The sequence below is a fragment of the Oncorhynchus nerka genome, linkage group LG20, assembly GCF_034236695.1.
Source record: "Oncorhynchus nerka isolate Pitt River linkage group LG20, Oner_Uvic_2.0, whole genome shotgun sequence".
NCBI lineage: Eukaryota > Metazoa > Chordata > Actinopteri > Salmoniformes > Salmonidae > Oncorhynchus > Oncorhynchus nerka.
In genome coordinates this window covers 23,638,855-23,666,071 of record NC_088415.1, presented here as the reverse complement: position 1 = coordinate 23,666,071, position 27,217 = coordinate 23,638,855, and the positions used below count along the sequence as shown (strand labels likewise).

General features: G+C 42.1%; 1 protein-coding gene across 4 annotated transcripts; it reads right to left on the bottom strand.

The window, feature by feature from the left end:
- Positions 1-306: 306 nt before the first annotated feature.
- LOC115102095 (RAF proto-oncogene serine/threonine-protein kinase-like) lies at positions 307-26,963 on the bottom strand. Of its 4 annotated transcripts, XM_065005323.1 has the most exons (18): positions 25,875-26,104; positions 25,622-25,655; positions 18,862-19,088; positions 18,344-18,456; positions 17,882-17,984; positions 15,896-16,053; positions 12,540-12,632; positions 10,534-10,687; positions 9,686-9,800; positions 9,430-9,545; positions 8,944-9,061; positions 8,650-8,734; positions 7,984-8,160; positions 7,741-7,787; positions 7,458-7,576; positions 5,784-5,915; positions 2,778-2,912; positions 307-2,589 (listed from the first exon to the last, which is right to left on the bottom strand). In XM_065005323.1, exons 3-18 carry the CDS (start codon positions 19,060-19,062, stop codon positions 2,449-2,451), a joined length of 2,007 nt encoding a protein of 668 aa, XP_064861395.1. In that variant the 5' UTR covers positions 19,063-19,088; positions 25,622-25,655; positions 25,875-26,104; the 3' UTR covers positions 307-2,448. The 4 variants fall into 4 exon arrangements, with proteins under 4 accessions (XP_064861395.1, XP_064861398.1, XP_064861396.1 ...); XM_065005326.1 differs by lacking the exons at positions 25,622-25,655; positions 25,875-26,104 and adding an exon at positions 26,942-26,963; XM_065005324.1 differs by lacking the exon at positions 25,622-25,655.
- Between the last annotated feature and the right edge of the window lie 254 nt (positions 26,964-27,217).

Here is a 27,217-nt window from a genome sequence, read left to right as displayed (position 1 = left end):
CATGTATCCTACTGAGGTGCACAGAGTCTAATGGTGGAGATCAGTGTCTCAACGTCTTTTGTACCTGCCTGGGACAATTTACATTAAAACAAGCTCTTTACAGCATACAAAATCAGTGTCAGGGTTATCATTTTTGTGTTATATGAATGTCTATCTTTTTAATATTTATTTGAATGTAGATGGCCAAAGCCTTTGTTCGTGCACAGGCCACATACACTTTGATTGACAGTTATTGTTTTGAGTGAACACAGTCATTTTACCAGTCAGTAGCAACAAAGAATGGAAGGTGTTGAACACTTACGCAAATTAGTTTCACTTCATTTTATTAAAATAACATGAAATAAACAACATTCTCACGTTTACAATAAAAAAGAAATGTACCTCCTTGAAAGAAACATGGCAGACTAATTGCAAATTAGATTTCAAATAATTTTTTAAATATTAAAGACAATTGCCCAATATCCAGCTCATAATGGTTTACCCAAAGAGAAGGCTGATTAAAATGTGTGGGTAACTACTGATCAGAACACTCTGCAAAGCCATGAACCAATCACATGGACCGTAGAAACATAGCAATTGCGTTTGTTAAAACGTCCAAATAAAAATCAGTCATGCTTGACTGTCTGACAAGTTATAATTTTTTTCCAGAATTAAGGAAAACAATTATAAAAGCATGAAGATGAAGACATTGATAATAATTTCAAATCTCTATCTGATTTAAGACTATGTACAATCAAATACCCCTGCAAAACCAATAGATGGATCACACTGTTTTTGATAAGAATCATCCTAGAAGGTGGTTGGTCTAGGCTTCATCTCCTCTTCAGGCAGGTCAGCTTAGAGAATATCTTCTTCATAAGAAACTAGGGCAGTCAGTCCTGTCAGACAGAAAGGTGTGCTTCACAGCTCAGAGATAGAGAACCTCTTATTTCACTCTCTCTCAGGCATTTCCTTCACTGTCTCTGCCTCTCTGTCCCCAGGTAGATGTGCTTTCTTTCACATATTTACATGTTCCACTACCTGCATTGCCACTCTGTCCATTGCACCAATTTTAGCAATGGAGAAAATTACAGTAGGCCTCTGATTAACCCTATAATTTGCATGAATTTCATTCACCATCAATCATCTTCTCCAACCCAATGGGTAGTCAATATTTTTCTCTTCTCTCCATACCAAAACAGTCACTGGAAAAACTCAGTCAGTGACTGAAATCCCATATTGATCCCATCCACCGTCACTGTCAGAGGATTCCTTTAAACCGCAGTCACGCGTCTTTTTCTACGCCATACAATGCCTTGCAAAAGTATTCATCCCCTTGGCATTTTTCCTATTTTGTTGCATTATAACCTGTAATTTAAATAGATTTTTGGGGGATTTCATATAATGGAAATAAACAAAATAGTCCACATTTTGGTTAAGTGAAATGAAAAAAATTACTTGTTAAAAAAAACTTTAAAAATTAAAATAAACTGGTGCAACCAATTACCTGCAGAAGTCACATAATTTGTTAAATAAAGTCCACCTGTTTTTTTATTTAATTTTTTTTTTTTTTTAGCTTTTTGGCCATCAAGAAAAACGCTATGTCTGGCGCAAACCTAACACCTCTCATCACCCCGAGAACACCATCCTCACAGTGAAGCATGGTGATGGCAGCATCATGCTGTGGGGATGTTTTTCATCGGCAGGGACTGGGTCAGAATTGAAGGAATGATGGATGGCTCTAAATACAGGACAATTCTTGAGGGAAACCTGTTTCAGTCTTCCAGAGATTTGAGACTGGGACAGAGGTTCACCTTCCAGCAGGACAATGACCCTAAGCATACTGCTAAAGCAACACCTGAGTGGTATAAGGGGAAACATTTTAATGTCTTGGACTGGTCAAAGCCCAGACCTCAATTCAGTTGAGAATCTGTGGTATGACTTAAAGATTGCTGTACACCAGTGGAAACCATCCAAGCAAGAGCAGTTTTGCCTTGAAGAATAGGCAAAAATCCCAGTGGCTAGATGTGCCAAGCTTATAGAGACATACCCCAGGAGACTTGCAGCTGTAATTACTGAAAAGGTGGCTCTACAACGTATTGACTTGGGGGGGGGATGAATAGTTATGCACGCTCAAGTCTTCACGTTTTTGTCTTATTTCTTGTTTGTTTCACAACAAAAAATATTTTGCATCTTCAAAGTGGTAGACATGTGTAAATCAAATGATACAAACCCCCCAAAAATCTATTTAATTCCTGGTTGTAAGGCAACAAAATAGGAAAAATGCCAAGGGGGTGAATACTTTCATAAGGCACTGTAGATATTTGGTGTGTGTGTGTGTGTGTGTGTGTGTGTGTGTGTGTGTGTGTGTGTGTGTGTGTGTGTGTGTGTGTGTGTGTGTGTGCTCATGCACACACGTGTATGTTTTGGAACAGGAGCAGGTAGGAGGGACAGGTTGGGTATTGTAGTTCAGAACACAGGCAGTCTGCTATAGGTGGAAGTGAAGGCGTTAATATCCTCGGTGTGGGAGGCTCTGTGCATGGAGGGTTCTGAGGCACTGCGGTTGATCTTAGGCAGGGAGTGCTGGAGCAGCTCAATTGACGACAGGATCTGGAAGAGAGGGAGAGGAAAAGAGAGAGAGAAAGAGGAGTAGATTGGATGAGTACCGGGAAGCGCTCCCATCAAATTTGGAGGCCTTTGCTACAGTGTAATTTACATTCAACTCCAGAGACCTTTCAACCCACTTCAGCCAATAAAGGTGTCAAGATAATGTACAGAGAAAACTCATTAGCTAGTACCTGGGGGAACAGTGGCCTCTCGTCCTTGATTTTCTTGATGCAGTCGGCCACCAGCCTCTTCATGGCCTTAGGACAGCTCTTATAAAGCTTACTGAGATCTGGAGACAGGTACCCCCGGCCCACCATGAAGATGATCTATAGAGGGAGAAAAAGGGTTAGAGGTCAGGGGTAAGGAATAGAGGTCTGAGACAGGTACCCCCGGCCCACCATGAAGATGATCTGACAATGGAGACAGAGATAAGGGATTACAGTGTTATTCTTTTCTGTGGAGGTCACAACCAGTCACTAATAATACCTATGAGACAGTCCTTATGACAGAACTTGACTATGGCCCTATCCTCCTAATTCCCGCTTACAAGCTAAAATTAAAGCAGGAAGCACCAGTGACTCGGTCTATAAAAAAGTGGTCAGATGAAGCAGATGCTAAACTACAGGACTGTTTTGCTATCACAGACTGGAACATGTTGAAGGATTCTTCCGATGGCATTGAGGAGTACACCACATCAGTCACTGGATTTATCAATAAGTGCATCGAGGACGTCATCCCCACAGTGACTGTATGTACATACCCCAACCAGAAGCCATGGATTACAGGCAAAATTCGCACTGAGCTAAAGCTGCCGTTTTCAAGGATCGGGACTCTAACCCGGAAGCTTACAAGAAATCATGTCATGCCCTGTGACGAACCATCAAACAGGCAAAGCGTCAATACAGGGCTAAGATCGAATCATACTACACCGGCTCCGACGCTCGTCTTATATGGCAGGGCTTGCAAACTTCTACAGACTACAAAGGGAAGCACAGCCGCGAGCTGCCCAGTGACACAAGCCTACCAGATGAGCTAAATCAGTTCTATGCTCGCTTCGAGGCAAGCAACACTGAGACATGCATGAGAGCATCAGCTGTTCCGGACGACTGTGTGATCACGCTCTCCGTAGCTGACGTGAGTAAGAACTTTAAACAGGTCAACATACACGAGGCTGCGGGGCCAGACGGATTACCAGGACGTGTGCTCTGAGCATGTGCTGACCAACTGGCAGGTGTCTTCACTGACATTTTCAATTTCAACATGTCCCTGATTGAGTCTGTAATAAAACATGTTTCAAGCAGACGCACCATAGTCCCTGTGCACAAGAACACAAAGGCAACCTGCTTAAATGACTACAGACCCATAGCACTCACGTCCGTAGCCATGAAGTGCTTTGAAAGGTTGGTAATGGCTCACATCAACACCATTATCCCAGAAACCCTAGACCCACTCCAATTTGCATACCACCCAAACAGATCCACAGATGATGCAATCTCTATTGCACTCCACACTGCCCTTTCCACCTGGACAAAAGGAGCACTTATGTGAGAATGCTATTCATTGACTAGCGACTAGCTCAGCGTTCAACACCATAGTACTCTCAAAGCTCATCACTAAGCTAAGGATCCTGGGACTAAACACCTCCCTCTGCAACTGGATCCTGGACTTCCTGACGGGCCGCTCCCAGGTGGTGAAGGTAGGTAGCAACAGATCTGCCACGCTGATCCTCAACACTGGAGCTCCCAGGGGTGTGTGCTCAGTCCCCTCCTGTACTCCCTGTTCACCCACGACTGCATGGCCAGGCACGACTCCAACACAATCATTAAGTTTGCAGACGACACATCAGTGGTAGGCCTGATCACCGACAACGACGAGACAGCCTATAGGGAGGAGGTCAGAGACCTGGCCGGGTGGTGCCAGAATAACAACCTATCCCTCAACATAACCAAGACTAAGGAGATGATTGTGGACTACAGGAAAAGGAGGACCGAGCACGCCCCCATTCTCATCGACGGGGCTGTAGTGGAGCAGGTTGAGAGCTTCAAGTTCCTTGGTGTCCACATCACCAACAAACTAACATGGTCCAAGCACACCAAGACAGTCGTGAAGAGGGCACGACACAGCCTATTCCCCCTCAGGAGATTGAAAAGATTTGGCATGGGTCCTGAGATACTCAAAAGGTTCTACAGCTGCAACATCGAGAGCATTCTGACTGGTTGCATCACTGCATGGTACGGCAATTGCTCAGCCTCTGACCACAAGGCACTACTAGGTTAGTGTGTACGGCCCAGTACATCACTGGGGCTAAGCTGCCTGCCATCCAGGACCTCTACACCAGGCGGTGTCAGATGAAGTCCCTAAAAATAGTCAAAGACCCCAGCCATAGACTGTTCTCTCTACTACCACATGGCAAGCGGTACCGGAGAGCCAAGTCTAGGACAAAAAGGCTTCTCAACAGTTTTTACCCCTAAGACATAAGACTGCTGAACCAGAATCCAATGTCTACCTGGACTATTTGCATTGTGTGCCCCCCAACCCCTCTTTTACGCTGCTGCTACTCTCTGTTTATCATATTGGCATAGTCACTTTAACTATACATTCATGTACATACTATCTCAATTGGGCCGACCAACCAGTGCTCCCGCACATTGGCTAACCGGCTATCTGCATTGTATCCCGCCACCCACCACCCGCCAACTCCTCTTTTACGCTACTGCTACTCTCTGTTCATCATATATGCATAGCCACTTTACCCATTCTAAATGTACATACTACCTCAATCAGCCTGACTAACCGGAGTCTGTATGTAGCCTCACTACTTTTATAGCCTCGCTAATGTATATAGCCCGTCTTTTTACTGTTGTTTTATTTCTTTACTTACCTATTGTTCACCTAATACCTTTTTTGCACTATTAGTTAGAGCCTGTAAGTAAGCATTTCACCTGTTGTATTCGGTGCACGTTACAAATAAACTGATTTGATTTGAGAGAGACAGAGAGAGAGAGAGAGATACTAGATCAAAATAAGTACATTTATGCCCGTGGCTGAAACTGGGTCACACAATCTTAGTTATATTTGATTTGTTAAAATCAAACAAGGCAGGACAGTATCTGTCCCTAAATTTAGCACAACTGAAATTGTTGTGCACAACTGACTACCATGGTTTTAGAGATGGCTGTGTGGCAGGCTGGGTTTACCTGGTCTCTGTTGGCTATCTGTGAGTATGGCAGCTCTCCCGTCATCAGCTCATGGAGGACAACACCGTAGGAGTACACGTCAGACTGGAAACTATAGGGCATGTTGTCCTGCATACGGATAACCTCAGGAGCCTGAGAACAGAGGATAGAATAACAGACAAACTTGTTTAACTAGTTGCTCCTACCCTCTACTTTTTTGAACATTTTGTTAAAAATCGCGCAACATTTCAGCGCCCTGCTACTCATGCCAGGAATATAGTACGTTCATATGGTTAGAATGTGTGTATAGGAAACCCTCGGACGTTTTTAAAACTGGTTAAATCACGACTGTGGCTATTACATAACATGCGTTACATCGGAAAGCGCAGGAAAACCTGATCACAGAAAATGGAAATAAATATCCTTGCGCCACTTCCAGCAATTGTTAACAGTGAGCCGAATTAGATAAGACCGAGCATTCAACTCCCACAGCATCCCCATGCAGTCGAGTATCTTGTGAATTTAATCCTCTTTGATTCTTGGTTGAACCGAAAGAGGGGCACGACGTACCTCCGGTCTCCGCCCAGATCATTCCGGAAGAGCTCTCTCCTGAAATTTTTTCCAAGACGACAGCTAATGATATGTACATCGCCTACGGATGATTTTTATCGCTTATTAACGTTTACTAATACCTAAAGTAGCATTACAAACGTATTTCGAAGTGTTTTGTGAAAGTTTATCGTCTACTTTTTGAATTTTAAAAATGACGTTACGTTGTGAAATCGCTGTTTTTTCGTTTATCACACAGTCTACATATAACGATATCTTGGCTTTATATGGCCCGATTTAATCGAAATAAAGACCCAATAGTGTTTATGGGACATCTAGGAGTGCCAACAAAGAAGATGGTGAAAGGTAATGACTGTTTTCTATTTTATTGTGCGGTTTGTGTAACGCCGAAATGCTAATTATTTTGTTTACGTCCCCTGCTGTGCTTTTCTGTTGTAGTGTATTGGTGCATGCTATCAGATAATAGCTTCTCATGCTGTCGCCGAAAAGCATTTTAAAAATCTGACTTGTTGCCTGGATTCACAACGAGTGTAGCTTTAATTTGATACCCTGCATGTGTATTTTAATGAACTTTTGAGTTTTAACTAATACTATTAGCATTTAGCGTAGCGCATTTGCATTTCCAGAGCTCTAGTTGGGACGCAAGCGTCCCAGGTAGAGGTAAGAGGTTAAATTGATTTCATTTTTAATTCCTGGAACCATAATGAGTACATCTCAAAGGTGTGGTTTCTAAGTTTCAATTTTCAAAAGAGACAAGTCAAACGATTGCTGGAGTGCACGACGACCAAAACCAACACATTTTCCCAGATTAAGAAACTGCTCCCCTTAACCCAGGGGTGGGCAATTCCAGTCCTCGGGGGCCTGATTGGTGTCACAGTTTTGCCCCAGCCTCAGCTAACACACCTGACTCCAATAATCACCTAATCATGATCTTTAGTTTAGAATGCAATTTGATTAATCAGCTGTGTTTGCTAGGGATGGGGAAAAAGTGTGACACCAATCAGGCCCCCGAGGACTGGAGTTGCCCACCCCTGCCTGAACCCCATCTCTCAGGCCCGATCTCAACAGCAACGAAAGTAAGGTACTTTTCTTCTAGCGTGACATTGACATTTTCCTCTTACTGACCATCCACAGTATGGACCCTGAGGGTTGCTCCACCTGGTGAGAACCACTCCACCTGGCCTTGACCGTGGCCAGACCAAAGTCTCCTATCTTCACCGTCAGGCCCTCATGTAGGAAGATATCTGTACCACTGTCAAGGAAGCAGAGCTGTGGCAGACTGCTGAATCTGTGAAAAATACTACGACTTTGAACTCATACATCATTTGTCTAATTTCAAGCCAACACTATTTTCTATTCAGTTGTCACAACAAAGTGACAGAGCTTAAAACAGTGAAGAAAAGGATACTGTTTGACTTCATGTCCCGGTGGATGATGTTTTTGGCGTGTAAATAGCTGAAAGAAAAATACAGTGAAAATGGGAATTTACGACATTTCAGTTGCATGTTAATAATAAACATAATATCCTTCTAAAGCTATCACCTTTTTATAGCGTCAATCTAAAGCTAACACCCTTGTAAACCTAGTATTCCTATAGAGCTATAAGTAGCACCAATCTACAGCTAAGCTTGTCCCTGCTGTGTGGACTCACTCCATGCCCTGAGCTGTCTGCCTGGCAATGTCTATAAGCTGGAACATCTGGAAGTTGGTCTCCTGGACGTGAAGGTGTTTGTAGAGGCTGCTGCCCTCACACCACTGGGTCACGATGGCCAGGTTGTCCTTCGTCATGTAGCCCATGAACAACAGGATGTTGACGTGCCGCGTTTTCCTGTGGTCAAAAAGAAGGAGAGAGACATACAGACAGCGAGAGAGAGAGGCAGAGCAAGAGTGAGAGGGCGATACAGGAAGAGGAAATCACCAAAACAAAGATGAGATAATGCTGTATGAAGATAATCTACCAACAATAAACACATAAGGTCAATATATTGCTCTCTCTAAAGTGATGAATACAATAAGAATATCACTATAGGGCAACAGAAAGCCTAGTGGTTAGAGCGTTGGGCCAGTAACCGAAGGGTTGCTAGTCAAACAAGGTGAAAATTCTTGAGCAAGACACTTAACTCTATAGGGGTCGTTGTTAATAATGGCAGACCCAGGTCATGACCCCACTCTCTGAGAGTGTTTCAGTGGGATTTGGGATATGCAAAAAACACATTTCTAATAAATACACACTTGTACATTTGTGCAATAGGACAAATATAAGCACCCACCAAATTAGTATTATTATAGTTCTCTCACTGCCCTCACCCTCTCTTACCTAAGGACAGCCACCTCGTTTCTGAAGGCCTGGAACTGCTCTGGCGTGGGGTCAATCACCTTTAGGATCTTCACCGCTACGTCACCTACAACAGACAAACAACGTGGTACAGAAACTGTCTACGCTGCTGTGTGACCATGTAGACTAGGCTCAGTACAAGTGTTCAAGTCAACTCATAGGCATGATTGGAAGATCCAGAACTCCTCACAAACCTTTGTAGACCTTCGCAACAGCATAACCAAGCATTACAAGCATTGTGTTTATCCAACAGGTGCAATCCAGAAGCGTGCTCACCGTGCCATTTCCCTTTGTATACCGTTCCGAAGGAGCCTGAGCCGATACAGGAGTGAAGAACCACTTCACTGGCCTCAATCTCCCAGTAATAACTGGAGTCCCGCTTGTCCCTCGGACGCTGCAGTGGGATAGTCAATATAAGGCCACATTCTCCATCTAAATTAGATCTTACGTACAATTCACTTATACAGTTATTCCTACACTCTTACAAAAAAAGGTGCTATCTAGAACCTAAAAGGGTTCTTCGGCTGGCCCATAAGAGAACCCTTTGAAGAATGCTTTTTGGCTCCAGATACAACCATTCTGGGTTCCATGTAGACATGGAACACAGAATGGTTCAACCTGGAACCAAAACGTGTTATTCTATTGGGACAGCTGAATAACCCTTTTGAAACACTTTTTTTAAAGAATGTAGGAATTAAAAGTACTATTGAGATGCTATTCATTCACACTCAGTGTACAAACTACAGGGGCTGTCTAACTTACTATTTTGTGTTTCTCCTGAGTGTTGAATGAAGGAGCCCTCTCTCGTCTGTCTGGAGCTGGGGTGTTAGACTGGGACTGGGACCAGCCTGTGGGACTCTGGCTGGGGGAACTCCCGCCTAGGAAGGGAAGATGGACCAATGGTATTTAGAATGGCAGGTTATGACAGAAAGTGTTGTTGTGGGATGTTGTGCATGTTTCCATTAGCTTAGCAGAAACTGTGCCACTCATGTGGGGTAACCACCTTTTAAAATCTTACCTGAGTCATGATTACGCATTGCTTCATGATTACGCATTGCTTCATGATTACGCATTGCTTCATGATTACGCATTGCTTCATGATTACGCATTGCTTCATGATTACGCATTGCTTCCTAGGAAAACACAAAACAAAATATTCTTTCAGATTTTTACACATATCAAATGAACACAAGTCATTCAACAGTTTCCTCATTCAGTTAGATCATTCAGATAAAGAAACTATAAAAGCATGTGGATACTAGTCTGTTGAAAGGCATGTTATTTATCACACAACACTCTGACACTCTGCCTCCTAACCTTGTCTGGGCTCTCTGACGTCGCCTCAACAAAAGAGTCGGAGAAGCGAATAATACCTACTCTCCTCTTCAGCCAGAAACACCTGCACCATGAGCTAGGGGAGGTATTCAGACCATCTAGCTAGTCCCCATCAGGGCACAACACAGTGGGACAGGGAAGGAAAGGGAGATGAGGAGAGATAGAGTGCTACCCAGGTGTTACATTTTGTGGGCATATTAGATACAGCTATCAAGTTATCATTTTTCCAATTCCACGGGTATGGAAACTAATGACTCAGAAAGGAATACTGTAAAGTGCAGCGTATAAAAAGTGAAATGAAACAAAGAGAATAGAACACAATCAAGGAAATCATGCAAAGTAAATTGTAATCATGCTAGATGAATTACTTAGTAGAAACAGTAAGGGGGAGGGAGGGATGACAGAAGTTACGGAGAAGATGGTTGAGATTCCGAGTGTGTAAGAAGGGCCAGATCAGGCAGGGAGGTTATTTTAGGATGGGCTGCCTGGACCTCCAGGAGTCCCCTGGGGACCCGCGTGGTGTGTTGTTACCTCCATCATGCTGCTGTCGACGGGCATGGTGGTGCTGACCATGTGGACGTTGGGCGTGGAGGTGGATCGCTGCCTCTGGGACAGAGCGCCCCCCGTGGGTGGGTAGGGGGCCGTGTAGTTGAAGGCGTGAGGGGTAGAGCAACGGTGAAGAGAGCTGAGGGGTGAATACAGGGGCAACATCAGGCTTAGGAAAAGTAGGGACACTGAACACAACACATTAAGTGCATCAGTAAGAGATAATCATGGTCATGGTTTTGTCATGACAATTGTTTGGATAAAAAAAGCATCAAATATTATTACCATGATTGAATAATTACTATTTTTGTTTATCTTAGTCTGAGATACCATTGAGTGGCTCTTCTAATGCAAAAAATAATAATAATTCACACACAAGATAATTCTACAACTTACAATCAATCTCACAGGGGTGTAGTGGATGGCAGCTTGTCAGTTTCATCTCTGCCATTATGTGACATTTTTTCTCAGGCACACCTTAGAACACCCTCACTATGTGACATGGTTAGAAGGCCGTTTCTGTTTCAGGCAGTGACCGTTTGACACTACATCTCAAAATCTTTCCTCTACTTTCTTGATAGTTGAAAAAACACAGTCCTGCACACATTGAGATTCTACTAAATTCAATAACAGGAAAATGTTCTAGGTATTAGGATTTCCATTCTACAAATACTACCCCATTCACTAGGGGAAGTATTTCAACCTCAGTTTTTGCCAAGAATTTGCTATGATGTTACGCTACAAAGCTCACCAGTCAAAGTTAGCACAAATCTTACCAAAACAATTCACATGGTACAGATGTAGGATCTAAATTTGAACAGTATTGTCGCAGTAAAAGAATCCTACAGCAACATTTTAACTTTCACACTTTTCCGACGATGTAATGTTTAATCTGTAATTAGGCTATTATCCTGCCAAAATTGGGCTACATGAAAAGTGCAATTCTGCTAATATAACAGTTTGTTAGTGCGGGAGATTTACATATATTTCTGTGAATTTATGTACATCTCGACACTCATCTGCATTTCCTGCAGTGCAAGAAAATTCTCAGCAACAACAGAGTAATCAAATTAAGATCCAATCTCAGAGTAGTACATATTTCACAATAACTTGGAGGGAAAGGATATGGTTTTTAATTTCTTGCATGTGCCATGCTTTTCTAGGAGCCTATCCAACTCATGGTTGCTAGTTAGCCTTTCAGAATGGTGGTAGGTGACAATTCTCCTTGCACTCCCATTAAAGTTCTTGTTGATTCAGTGATGCTTAGTGTGATTCTGGTCTTGGTTCACTGCTGACTGGAAAGTATATTGTACTGTACTGTCAGTTGCTGGTGAAAGTGGCACTCCATGCTAGTGACATACCATAACAACACTCATAATGTATTAGACCACACTTCTAACTCTGTATGCACTCTATGAGAACAAATCCCCCTTTTGGCCAAAACAGGACTTTGTTTTGAGGAGCATTTGAGATTGTTCTGCACCAAACAACTTGATACTGTGTGCGAGCTAATTTGGCAATTATCTGAGTGCTTTTAAACTGTAATAAATGCTTCTGAAACAACAGCCTCTTTTCACACCTCTGGTTACATCATAAAGCTAGAGACAAAAAACAGGCATTGATTCGGTTTGAGGCCTGGGTTAAGGTGCTTTACAACTTACAGCTGCATCAGCTGAGGGCCAGTCAAACATGGCAACCAAAGAACCCTTAACATTTGGCCACCATTACCTCTGAGAGCCAAAGACTTAGTAAACCTTACTGTACTGTAGTTAAATCAATTACAACCACACACAACCCTTAGCCGTCATTAAATGGTAAGTCAAGAGGAAGATTTTGGCTGTACTTCTGTAGTTATTTGATTGCTGATGTTCTGTTACTGCCTGGAGATAGCCTTGCTCACAGTACCAGGATGAAAGAGGTCCATGGGACCAGTATCACCCATGGGTCGGAAGAGATAGGTCAGAGTTCAAGAGCAGGAGGGGTGGCTTTACCTGCTGGGGAGTCGGGACAGCGATTCTCTCATTCGCCGAGAAGTAAGAGGAGGAAGAGATGGACCCCCACTTTCACCTGGTGTCGGGAACAACCTAGAGAGAGAGAGAGAGTTTCAAGCTTTATTAGTCATATGTACAGGATACACATGGTATACACTGTCCAACGAAATGCTTACTTGCAGGATCCTTCTCAACAATCCAACATAAATAAGAAACAAAAACTCTTCATGGCCAGTGATAGCCATCTACAAATGTATCTCTTCACGGCCAGTGATAGCCATCTACAAATGTATCTCTTCATGGCCAGTGATAGCCATCTACAAATGTATCTCTTCATGGCCAGTGATAGCCATCTACAAATGTATCTCCTCGTGGCCAGTGATAGCCATCTACAAATGTATCTCTTCATGGCCAGTGATAGCCATCTACAAATGTATCTCTTCATGGCCAGTGATAGCCATCTACAAATGTATCTCCTCATGGCCAGTGATAGCCATCTACAAATGTATCTCTTCATGGCCAGTGATAGCCATCTACAAATGTATCTCTTCATGGCCAGTGATAGCCATCTACAAATGTATCTCTTCATGGCCAGTGATAGCCATCTACAAATGTATCTCTTCATGGCCAGTGATAGCCATCTACAAATGTATCTCTTCATGGCCAGTGATAGCCATCTACAAATGTATCAAATGTATCCTCATGGCCAGTGATAGCCATCTACAAATGTATCTGATAGCCATTCGTATCTCTTCATGGCCAGTGATAGCCATCTACAAATGTATCTCTTCATGGCCAGTGATAGCCATCTACAAATGTATCTCTTCATGGCCAGTGATAGCCATCTACAAATGTATCTCTTCATGGCCAGTGATAGCCATCTACAAATGTATCTCTTCATGGCCAGTGATAGCCATCTACAAATGTATCTCTTCATGGCCAGTGATAGCCATCTACAAATGTATCTCTTCATGGCCAGTGATAGCCATCTACAAATGTATCTCTTCATGGCCAGTGATAGCCATCTACAAATGTATCTCTTCATGGCCAGTGATAGCCATCTACAAATGTATCTCTTCATGGCCAGTGATAGCCATCTACAAATGTATCTCTTCATGGCCAGTGATAGCCATCTACAAATGTATCTCTTCATGGCCAGTGATAGCCATCTACAAATGTATCTCTTCATGGCCAGTGATAGCCATCTACAAATGTATCTCTTCATGGCCAGTGATAGCCATCTACAAATGTATCTCTTCATGGCCAGTGATAGCCATCTACAAATGTATCTCTTCATGGCCAGTGATAGCCATCTACAAATGTATCTCTTCATGGCCAGTGATAGCCATCTACAAATGTATCTCTTCATGGCCAGTGATAGCCATCTACAAATGTATCTCTTCATGGCCAGTGATAGCCATCTACAAATGTATCTCTTCATGGCCAGTGATAGCCATCTACAAATGTATCTCTTCATGGCCAGTGATAGCGATCTACAAATGTATGTCTTCATGGCCAGTGATAGCCATCTACAAATGTATCTCCTCATGGCCAGTGATAGCCATCTACAAATGTATCTCTTCATGGCCAGTGATAGCGATCTACAAATGTATTACTTCATGGCCAGTGATAGCCATCTACAAATGTATCTCCTCATGGCCAGTGATAGCCATCTACAAATGTATCTCTTCGTGGCCAGTGATAGCCATCTACAAATGTATCTCTTCATGGCCAGTGATAGCCATCTACAAATGTATCTCTTCATGGCCAGTGATAGCCATCTACAAATGTATCTCTTCATGGCCAGTGATAGCCATCTACAAATGTATCTCTTCATGGCCAGTGATAGCCATCTACAAATGTATCTCTTCATGGCCAGTGATAGCCATCTACAAATGTATCTCTTCATGGCCAGTGATAGCCATCTACAAATGTATCTCTTCATGGCCAGTGATAGCCATCTACAAATGTATCTCTTCATGGCCAGTGATAGCCATCTACAAATGTATCTCTTCATGGCCAGTGATAGCCATCTACAAATGTATCTCTTCGTGGCCAGTGATAGCCATCTACAAATGTATCTCTTCATGGCCAGTGATAGCCATCTACAAATGTATCTCTTCATGGCCAGTGATAGCCATCTACAAATGTATCTCTTCATGGCCAGTGATAGCCATCTACAAATGTATCTCTTCATGGCCAGTGATAGCCATCTACAAATGTATCTCTTCATGGCCAGTGATAGCCATCTACAAATGTATCTCTTCATGGCCAGTGATAGCCATCTACAAATATATCTCTTCATGGCCAGTGATAGCCATCTACAAATGTATCTCCTCATGGCCAGTGATAGCCATCTACAAATGTATCTCTTCGTGGCCAGTGATAGCCATCTACAAATGTATCTCTTCGTGGCCAGTGATATACATTTGTAGATGGCTCTCTTCATGGCCAGTGATAGCCATCTACAAATGTGTCTCTTCATGGCCAGTGATAGCGATCTACAAATGTATCTCTTCATGGCCAGTGATAGCAATCTACAAATGTATCTCTTCATGGCCAGAGATAGCATCTACAAATGTATCTCCTCATGGCCAGTGATAGCCATCTACAAATGTATCTCTTCATGGCCAGTGATAGCGATCTACAAATGTATCTCTTCATTGCCAGTGATAGCCATCTACAAATGTATCTCTTCATGGCCAGTGATAGCCATCTACAAATGTCTCTTCATGGCCAGTGATAGCCATCTACAAATGTATCTCTTCATGGCTAGTGATAGCGATCTACAAATGTATCTCTTCATGGCTAGTGATAGCGATCTACAAATGTATCTCTTCATGGCTAGTGATAGCGATCTACAAATGTATCTCTTCATGGCCAGTGATAGCCATCTACAAATGTATCTCTTCGTGGCTAGTGATAGCGATCTACAAATGTATCTCTTCATGGCCAGTGATAGCCATCTACAAATGTATCTCTTCATGGCCAGTGATAGCCATCTACAAATGTATCTCTTCATGGCCAGTGATAGCCATCTACAAATGTATCTCTTCATGGCCAGTGATAGCCATCTACAAATGCTTATTGTTGAAATATGGAGAACTAAAGCCTGCATGCAAAACAATTCTCTATGTAAATATCTATCTTCAATGCAGACTGTGAGAGCACCACTATCATTTTTCTTACTTAGCTCTTTTGTTAGTATGTTCCTTATTTTGTTTATTCACCCATTGCTGTATACTTGTACTGTTAATATTTATATTGTTTGTAAGTGTTCTTGCTATTCAATACAAACAGTTAGGTGTTAGCAGCCATTTTGATTTGCTCTGCACAGAAGAGGAGAGGAGTCTTACAGGAGCTGTCTGATGTTGCTCCAATCCACACACATCGTGGGCACTTTGGTGCTGCAATGCTCATGGAATTTGTAGCCGCATGTTTGGCAACGGAAACCATTCAAAAGGAACTTCTGGCATATATCGCAGAAGGCCAACTTCAGAAATGTTTTCCGAACCTGAAAGTTAAAGAGGAAAATGAAGTATTTCATTATTTTCCAGACGATGCTAACGGCCTGGGTAAACAGTGTAAAATCCTTTATGGCAGGGGTGTCAAATATATGGGCCATTCAATCAAGCCCGCGGATTTTTGTTTTTTCAATGTTGTTTTTTTGGGGGCAAGATATTAAATTGACATTTAAATGACTAAAACCAAATCGAAACTGTATAGAAATGTATAGTCCCTACATTTATAGTTGAAGTCGGAAGTTTACATACACTTAGGTTGGAGTCATTAAAAATCGTTTTTCAACCACTCCACAAATTTCTTGTTAACAAACTATAGTTTTGGCAAGTCGGTTAGGACATCTACTGTGTGCATGACACATGTCATTTTTCCAACAATTGATTAAACAGATTATTTCACTTACAATTTACTTGCTTTAGAAGCTTCTGATAGGCTAATTGACATCATTTGAGTCAATTGCAGGTGTATCTCTGGATGTATTTCAAGGCCTACCTTCAAACTCAGTGCCTCTTTGCTTGACATCATGGGAAAATCAAAATAAATCAGCCAAGACCTCAGGAAAAAAATTGTAGACCTCCACAAGTCTGGTTCATCCTTGGGAGCAATTTCCAAACGCCTCAAGGTACAACGTTCATCTGTACAAACAATAGTACGCAAGTAAAAACACTCCTAGAGATGAAAGTACTTTGGTGCGAAAAGTGCAAATCAATCCCAGAACAACAGCAAAAGACCATGTGAAGATGCTGGAGGAAACAGGTACAAAAGTATCTATATCCACAGTAAAATGACCTATATCGACATAACCTGAAACTGCCATAAAAAAGCCAGACTACGGTTTGCAACTGCACGTAGGGAGAAAAATCGTACTTTTGAGAAATGTCCTCTGGTCTGATGAAACAAAAATAGAACTGTTTGGCCATAATGACCATGGTTATGTTTTGAGGAAAAGGGGGAGGCTTGCAAGCCGAAGAACACCACCCCAACCGTGAAGCACGGGTGTGGCAGCATCATGTTGTGGGGGTGCTTTGCTGCAGGAGGGACTGCTGCTCTTCACAAAATAGATGGCATCATTAGGATGGAAAATTATGTGGATATATTGAATCAACATCTCAAGACATCAGCCAGGAAGTTAAAGCTTGTTCACAAATGGGTCTTCCAAATGGACAATGACCCCAAGCATACTTCCAAAGTTGTGGCAAAATGGCTTAAGGACAACAAAGTCAAGGTATTCGAGAGGCCATCACAAAGCCCTGACCTCAATCCTATAGAAAGTTTGTGGGCAGAACTGAAAAAGCGTGTGCGAGCAAGGAGGCCTACAAACCTGACTCAGTTACACCAGCTCTGTCAGGAGGAATGAGCCAAAATTCACCCAACTTATTGTGGGAAGCTTGTGGAAGGCTACCCAAAACATTTGAGCCAAGTTAAACAATTCAAAGGCAATGCTACCAAATACTAATTGAGTGTATGTAAACTTCTGACCCACTGAGAATGTGATGAAAGAAATAAAAGCTGAAATCATTCTCTCTTTTAACTAGGATTAAATGTCAGGAATTGTGGAAAAACTGAGTTTAAATGTAGTTGGCTAAGGTGTATGTACATTTCCGACTTCAAATGTAGTCTTTTCACTCTGTCAAAATGAAAGCTAGACAGTCAGGGAGCATCAAAAATACAAAAGCGATGGATAGAGGACTATTTTGTGCAAATGTGTACAACAAGGAAATATAATAAATTTTAAAAGCGGCCCTTCGGACCTCGGTTAAGACCGAATGCAGCCCGCGGGGTAAAATGAATTTGAAACCCCTGCTTTATGGGCTACTTACAAAGTTGTGCGTCGTCAAGGGGACATGATCTAAGACTTTCACCAGCAGTTCTTCCCCAATTAGTGAGGTAGAGTCGGTATTCCAATCCATACGTGACTTTTTACTGTTAGAAAAGGAACATGACACATTAAGTAAAGTAACAAATACTAGAGAGCAGACTGACACAACCAACCTTTACAAGAAAAGGTCATTCAACATCTCTTAGCCTGAAAGGTTGTATAGCTGCAGAATTATTTTTTTTGCAAAAAATAAAACACTTTCTTACAGCATCATATGGACCTACCTCAAGGTAGAAGTTGCCCCTAACCACAGATCTAGGATCAGCTTGTCCCACCCCCAATCCTAGCTTTTAACCTTAGTAAGTGAAATAATACCTCACCCTGTATCAGTGGTTAGGGATCATTTCACCTACACTGCAGAGATCCAGTGACACCCCTCTGTTCCCCAGTGCCCAGAGCATACCTCCTCTGTCCTGGGTGCAGTCTGAAGACAGCACAGCACTCCGGTTGCAGGCCCCGCACCTTCAGCGCTTTGATCAGGCAGCTGTGCAGGGTCATACCTGGCCTCACATTCACCTGAGGGACCACAACTAAAACACTCAACAACTACAACAACAACACTTACTGGGACCAGTGAAAACACAAGCATGTGCATAATATATTATCTTTTGGGATAATGGGATGATTTGGAATAATGCTATGCCCTTTGGTCTGTGTATGATGATGACAATCAATTTAGGTAGCAATTTTCCACTAACAGACTGCCACACTGCACTTAGGTGACTCAGTTAATTAAGCCCCCACTCAAACAACATTAGTGCAGCAGTGTGTTGTTGTTTCCATAATCCCACTCACCGTCCCCTAAACTACTGTATTTCATTGCTTCCATTTTTTTAGTGTCCTTGGGTGTTTTGAAAGGCTCTTCAAATGAAATGTATGATTAGTAATGTACTATTATTATTATTGTTCTAATGGACTCACCACTGTGCGCTGCTGGTTGGGGAGGTAGACGCGGATGGTGCTGCTGGTCTTGGAGTCGGGGATCTTACTGTCGTCGGAGGAGCGGCGCTGGGAGGGAAAGCCCTGCACCATGGTCGGGGAAAGGCAAGGGCCCTCGAACACAGAGTCCTTCATCCCAAAGCCGTTGCTCAGGGTCTTCCATGCTCCCTGGAGGTGCTCCATCAGCAAACACTGGTGCTCTCAGCGCTCTGGGGACATAGTGGGAGTCAAAGTGTTGGGTTGATATTCATCATATAACAATGTTTACGCAGTGTCTGTCTTCATTCCCTCACAACTCCCAATACATTGCATATTCTGAAAAGTAGCTGAGAAAACTAGAAAGGAGTCTACCTGGTAGTAGTAGTGGTAGTAGCTAGTAGGATTTGACAGTCCTCCAAAACATTCTGTGATTTTATTGGTCTTATTAGGGCTGTGGCGGTCATGCCATTTTGTCAGCCGGTGACTGTCAAGCAAATGACTGCCGGTCTCACGGTAATTGACCGTTAATTAACATAAACACATTTGGCATCTCCTGGCTTCCACACATAGCCTACAAGCCAATGATGCAGGCCTTTGGAACATTTTAAAAAGTCTAATAAATCAATTTAATGTAGCCTACACCATCACAATAAATCCATGACTTATTTTAGACAGGTCTAAAATGATACAAAGAAAATGTTGTCTATTTCAGATGTCCTTAGGCCCTGATATGGCTATGCCATATGGCTGTGGGCTACACTAGTTAATTTAGCAGACAAAATTTGCTTTGAATTCCGTGGCATTCTTTTATATTATTTTATAGTATTAAGAATACAATTGAACATAGCTGAATAAAATAGAAAGGATATTTTCTCCAAACTATTTCTGAGGGAGCGCGCACTTGAGGCTATTCTGTGTCGAGAGGTTAACAAAGAAACTGGTGCTCCTATATGCCTAATTTAGAGTTATTTATGCAACGGTGATTCAAACATTGGGCAATGTGTTTTGATTTTTCATACAATCTAAGGCTGCATGATGCGACTCTAATGATGATTTCACAAAAGTTGCATGAGGCATGAACTCTGCTTTGTTTTATTGTGCAAGGCTGTACACTCTTCATCAGTCTCTCATTCACAATTTCACAAGCACTTGATAATGCCTTGAATATCCCGGCCCTTTGCGGCCAGTGGTCGTTGTGCCCTGGGTTGAATATAATTATTATAATTCCCTTCTCCCGGCTGTGTGCTCCAAAGCACTTCTCACTCACATGGCTCTCTCGGATATCTAAATTCTTATTAGCCAATGCCCGTCACGTGAGCAGGTCCTTCTCACAGGCATCTCAGCTCCGAAGTAGGCTACAAGTGAAGACAGACACATCGGGGATGCAACTACGCACGTTCTTTTTATCGAATTCTGAAGTGCATATTGAAGATAGCACTGTCCACATTTACTTTTTCGTCAGCCAACAAGATGAGTAGGCCTAACAAACAGCAAAAGCACTAGCCTATGTCCATCTACTATCCCCCATAGTACAAAAGTTGACCTATTTTATTGGTCAACTTGTCCTTCTGTGCGAGAAATAAATATTCCAAACATAGTCTGGGACAGCTGTGGGATCCCAAAATAATGCAACCACTCTCATCAAAAAAAGTTTAAAAGCAACAAGGCTGATGCAACAGATCAGAACATTTAGGTTAAAATGTTGATAACCTATTAGGCTATTTCATCACATCATAAGCACAGCAATGAGCACACGGCAGTAGGCTTTAAGCCGCAAATGTTACAAAATGCAATGAACTAGTGGGAAAACACAATTCTCAAAAGTGACAGCAAATGTGATGATGCATGTAATGCTTTATTATAAAGGGAATTATCTTCCTCAAACTTGAAACTCAATCATTGCCTATGTATTGTATGCCAGTTAGGCTCTACATCGGTTGTAAAGTGGATTAATGTGCTTAATTTTAAGACGTTATTGGGCCAGTTTAGTTGTGATACAAACCTTACCAAAACATATAGGTCTATGAGCTAGTCTACATGAGGTGTGCGACTATGATTTGAAAAATTCACAAAAAAAGCCATGTGCTGTTTCTGCCCATACTGCATACAAGCTGGGCATCATTCACAAGTGATAATATACACTCCATCTCATTTCAACATCATGGGCATTAATATGGAGTTGTTCCCCCCTTTGCTGCTATCACAGCCTCCCCTCCTCTGGGTAGGCCCTTCCACGAGATGTTGGAACATTGCTGCAGGGACTTGCTTCCATTCAGTCACAAGAGCATTAGTGAGGTTGGGCACTGATATTGGGCGATTAGGCCTGGCTCACAGCCGGCATTCCAATTTATTCCAAAATTTTTGATGGGGTTGAGGTCAGGGCTCTGTGCGGGCCAGTCAAGTTCTTCCACACCAATCTCGACAAACCATTTCTGTATGAACCTCGCTTTGTGCACTGGGGCATTGTCATGCTGAAAAAGGTAAAGGGCCTTCCCCAAACTGTTGCCACAAAGTTGGAAGCACAGAATCATCGAGAATGTAATTGTAAGCTGTAGCATTACAAATTCCCTTCACTGGAACTAAGGGGCCTAGCCCGAACCATGAAAAACAGCCCCAGACCATTAATCCTTCTCCACCAAACATTACAGTTGGCACTATGCATTCGGGCAGGTAGCGTTCTCCTGGCATACACCAAACCCAGATTTGTCTGTCGGACTGCCAGATGGTGAAGTGTGATTCCTCACTCCAGAGAACGCGTTCCCACTGCTCCTTAGTCCAACGGTGGCGAGCTTTACACCACTCCAGCCAACTCTTGGCATTGCGCATGGTCATCTTAGACTTGTGTGGCTGCTCGGCCATGGAAACTCATTTTTTGAAGCTCCTGACGAAAAGTTATTGCCCTGACGTTGCTTCCATAGGCAGTTTGGTACTAAGTTTGGTACGAGTCAGTGTTGCAACCGAGAATAGATGATTTTTACGTGTAACGCGCTTCAGCACTTGCCGGTCCTATTCTGTGATATTGTGTGGCCTACCACTTTGTGGCCGAGCCGTTGTTGCTCCTAGACGTTTCCACTTCACAATAACAGAAATTACAGTTGACCGGGGCAGCTCAAGCAGGGAAGAAATTTGACGAACTGACTTGTTGGAAAGGTAGCATCCTATGACAGTGCCATGGTGAAAGTCACTGAGCTTTTCAGTGAGGCCATTCTACTGTCAATGTTTGTCTACGCCGATTGCATGTCTGTGTGCTCGATTTTATACACCTGTCAGTAACGGTGTGGCTGAAATAGCCGAATCCACTAGCTTGAAGGGGTGTTGACATACTTTGTATATACAGTTGATGTCGGAAGTTTACATACACCTTAGCCAAATACATTTAAACTCAGTTTTTCACAATTCCTGACATTTAATCTAAATAAAAATTCCGTCTTAGGTCAGTTAAAATCACCTCTTTATTTTAAGAATGTGAAATGTCAGAATAATAGTAGAGAGAATGATTTATTTCAGCTTTTATTTCTTTCATCACATTCCCAGTGGTTTAGAAGTTTACATACACTCAATTAGTATTTGGCAGCATTGCTTTAAAATTGTTTAAGTTGGGTCAAATGTTTCTGGGTAGCCTTCCACAAGCTTCCCATAATAAGTTGGGTGAATTTTGGCCCATTCCTCCTGACAAAACTGGTGAAAGTTTGTAGGCCTCCTTGCTCGCACACACTTTTTCAGTTCTGCCCACAAATGTTCTATGAGATTGATGTCAGGGCTTTGTGATGACCACTCGAATACCTTTACTTTGTTGTCCTTAAGTCATTTTGCCACAATTTTGGAAGTATGCTTGGGGTCATTGTCCATTTGGAAGACCCATTTGCAACCAAGCTTTAACTTCCTGACTGATGTCTTGAGATGTTGCTTCAACATATCCACATAATTGTCCATCCTCATGATGCCATCTATTTTGTGAAGTGCACCAGTCCCTCCTGCAGAAAAGCACCCCCACAACATGATGCTGCCACCCCTGTGCTTTACGGTTGGGATGGTGTTCTTCGGTTTGTAAGCCTTCCCCCTTTTCCCTCTGAACATAACGATGGTCATTATGGCCAAATAGTTATATTTTTGTTTCATCAGACCAGAGGACATTTCTCCAAAAAGTACAATCTTTGTCCCCATGTGCAGTTGCAAACCATAGTCTGTCTTTTTTATGGCGGTTTTGGAGCAGTGGCTTCTTCCTTGCTGAGTTGCCTTTCAGGTTATGTTGATATAGGACTCATTTTACTGTGGATATAGATACTTTTGTACCTCTTTCCTCCAGCATCTTCATAAGGTCTTTTTTTTGTTGATCTGGGATTGATTTGCATTTTTCGCACCAAAGTACGTTCATCTCTAGGAGACAGAACGTGCCTCCTTCCTGAGCGGTATGATGGCTGCGTGGTCCCATGGTGTTTATACTTGCGTACTATTGTTTGTAACATTTACATTTAAGTCATTTAGCAGACGCTCTTATCCAGAGCGACTTACAAATTGGTGCGTTCACCTTAAGACATCCAGTGGAACAGCCACTTTACAATAGTGCATCTAAATCTTTTAAGGGGGTGAGAAGGATTACTTTATCCTATCCTAGGTATTCCTGAAAGAGGTGGGGTTTCAGGTGTCTCCGGAAGGTGGTGATTGACTCCGCTGTCCTGGCGTCGTGAGGGAGTTTGTTCCACCATTGGGGGGCCAGAGCAGCGAACAGTTTTGACTGGGCTGAGCGGGAACTGTACTTCCTCAGTGGTAGGGAGGCGAGCAGGCCAGAGGTGGATGAACGCAGTGCCCTTGTTTGGGTGTAGGGCCTGATCAGAGCCTGGAGGTACTGAGGTGCCGTTCCCCTCACAGCTCCGTAGGCAAGCACCATGGTCTTGTAGCGGATGCGAGCTTCAACTGGAAGCCAGTGGAGACAGCGGAGGAGCGGGGTGACGTGAGAGAACTTGGGAAGGTTGAACACCAGACGGGCTGCGGCGTTCTGGATGAGTTGTAGGGGTTTAATGGCACAGGCAGGGAGCCCAGCCAACAGCGAGTTGCAGTAATCCAGACGGGAGATGACAAGTGCCTGGATTAGGACCTGCGCTGCTTCCTGTGTGAGGCAGGGTCGTACTCTGCGGATGTTGTAAGGATGAGCGTGGTACCTTCAGGTGTTTGGAAATTGCTTCCAAGGATGAACCAGACTTGTGGAGGTCTACAATTTTATTTCTGTGTTCTTGGCTGATTTCTGTTGATTTTACCTTGATGTCAAGCAAAGAGGCAGTGAGTTTGAAGGTAGGCCTTGAAATACATCCACAGGTACACCTCCAATTGACTCAAATAATGTCAATTAGCCTATCAGAAGCTTCTAAAGCCATGACGTATTTTTCCAAGCTGTTTAAAGGCACAGTCAACTTATTGTATGTAAACTTCTGACTCACTGGAATTGTGATACAGTGAATTATAAGTGAAATAATCTGTCTGTAAACAATTGTTGGAAAAATGACTTGTGTCATGCACAAAGTAGATGTTCTAACCGACTTGCCAAAACTATAGTTTATAAACAAGAAATTTGTGGAGTGGTTGAAAAACTAGTTTTAATGACTCCAACCTAAGTGTATATAAACTTCCGACTTCAACTGTATCGCGTGTCTGTGACCAAAAGATGCATATTTGTATTCCCAGTCACGAAATCCATTGATTAGGGCCTAATGAATGTATTTCAATTCACTGATTTCCTTATATGAACTGTAACTCAGTAAAATCTTTGAAACTGCTGCATGTTGTATTTATAGTTTTGTTCAGTGTAGTACCATTGGTAATATATGATTTATAGTGTATGGTTACATTTAATTTGCTCTTTAAAAACCTAACCTTTGGAATGACTTCAATGGCAACAGTGAATCTATTAAGAGATCTCTCAATAATCATTCTCCTGACAGCACATTGGTAGTAGTCAGTGTCAAATATCAAACCTTGATGAGAGATCAAATGGATAAAAGTAGCTGTAGAAAAGGTCAATTCTCAGTAGGAGGTGCTGCCCAGCCTATTGTTTTTTTTCTTCTGATAGTGGATATAACGTTGAAGATCTGACGTTGTTTCAAAGGTACAAATCCAACATATGTTATACAAGGCTTGCCTATGTTGAAAATTGGTTACCATGATGACATAATACTGTGGTTAAAATGTCACCCTCAAAACACTTTTTGCAAATGCAGTGTATTGTCCACATAGATTCTACGTCAAAATACCTTGACAAATTATGTCGAAACAAGTTGATTCAACCAGTTTGTGCCCAGTGGGTTATAACTACATATTCCATCTTTCAAAAAAAGTAGAGATGACAAATGCCAATGTGTTATAGAATGAGAATTAGAATGTGTTATATGCAATGCATTTACATTTGACAAAATAAGTACATATATTTGTGCAGGAGAATAGTGGTAGAAATGGCTGAACACAGTCCTCTAATTTACAAGTTTTAGAGTCTATTTTCAACTTTTCCTCTAAACATAGATTGAAATAGCATAAACAATGCCACGCTGTCTAAAATATGACAGTAGCCTATCTAGGGCCCTTTTCCGTACGATCCAAACTTCTTCATCAACCGAAACTTTAGACAGATCTATCACCATTTTCCTATCACATTAAAATACACATATTTGTTCTACTGACTCCAACAAGACTGAAAGTGATCTGACTAGTGATAAAGACGACAGCTGCAATCCAATTTTGTGCAGAATTAATGGCACTGCCAGAGCAAACTCACCAACACAAGCTAGAAAACTTCAGCTCCGCCATAACTTGAGCAAAATGTGGAGTCGATGACATCGTCATATTTGCAACGCATTCAGAAAGAAAAAAAGTAGCGGGTTATGATCAATCCAAAATGTTTAGCCCGGAAAGAAAGTAACAATGTATCAAAGTATCAAACCATGAAATAATAACCCACATGAAAGGAACCCCGATGTGTTACTCAACCAACTCCTAAAAAGATCTTTAGCCTTCGTTTCATTACTTACCCTGGGTGAGAGAAAAAAATACAAGCCTACGAGTCCAACAGACACCTTCCCAAAGTCACATGTGAATGACACTATGCAACCGCCAGCTTCTATTTGCCTGATGCTAAATTAAAACTTTAAAAAGTGGTTGTAGTTATGTTGTTCACATACCAATCAATATTTACGGCGATAAACAGAAGGTGAAAGAGTTTGAGTTCATGTCGTGCGCCTGCCTGACGCCAGTGACTGAAACAGGACCCCACAGTCATAACAAGAATTTCAGCTATACAATTTACTGCGCAAAAATGAGGACACAAATTTAAGTCAGCCAACCCACTCTGACACTATGATATTTACTTTTTATGTGAATAACTAGTGAAAAGTAAACAATGTCCAAAAAGTGGAGGTGTAGGTTAATAGAAAACAACCACACTTATGTTATTAATGAACTTTGAATGTGTGATGGAGGTTGGGCACTGACAAACAGCACACAAATTAGACTAGATTATTAAAATGTGTTGAGATTGCAATAGGCAGACTTTACACCAAAATATGTAATTATATCAAAACTTCAAAACATTGCTCAATTGCTAAATCTGTGAATCTGTGCAATATATGGTGAATCAGCATAAAATGCAGCCAATTATATTATTTTATATTTTTTGCAGACTATATGCTTATATTCAGTTGCAGAAGGAGAAATCCATCAAAAGAATAGAAAGCACCCCATCATCTGGTAAAAAGAAGGCACTACCCATAGCCTAGTTCAGTGAGCATCTACAATTACGCTATCTTTTCAGGCCTTTCTATTAGATTTTTGACAAGAGATTTTAAAATCTTGGTTACTTGATATAGATTAAACCTGCTTGTTGACTTGAAATTGATAAAACCTGCATGGTGACTTGAAATATATAAAACCTGCAAATCTTTTGAACTTAAATGTACTGCATCTATCTTATTTGAGACATGCTGTACTCATCATGAAATAAAGTCCTTTCTCATAGCAAAGAACAAGCTTAAAAGTGTTTGCTCTTAAATGGAGCAATAGGCTCTTAGGGTCCTATCTTACCTTCAAACCTTCTACTCACCATGTGTTCAAGATCAGGTCCCCAGCCAATGGTCCCCTGAGGTAGATTACGACATCAAAGAGCCCAGAGTTCTATTGTGGAGAAAGATCAGAGCTTTGGTGATGTGGCTCTCCTCACCAGCACAGACCAGCAGCCTGCTCTCCTTAATGCTATGAGCACACATTGAATGTACGGGCAGATGACATCCTTATAAAAAATATATATATATAATCATCCTAATTTTATAGTTGCATATCATATCCTCTCTCTCCTGTCAAATGCTCACCATTTTCTGAT

Coding starts and splice junctions, on each gene's coding strand:
- LOC115102095 (XM_065005326.1), bottom strand. CDS start 19,062: ATGGAGCACCTCCAGGGAGCATGGAAGACCCTGAGCAACGGCTTTGGG. Junction 10,688..12,539: donor CTGTCCCGACTCCCCAGCAG/GTAAAGCCACCC, acceptor TTCACCCCTCAG/CTCTCTTCACCGTTGCTCTA. Junction 9,062..9,429: donor CTCAGGAGAAACACAAAATA/GTAAGTTAGACA, acceptor ATCCCACTGCAG/CGTCCGAGGGACAAGCGGGA.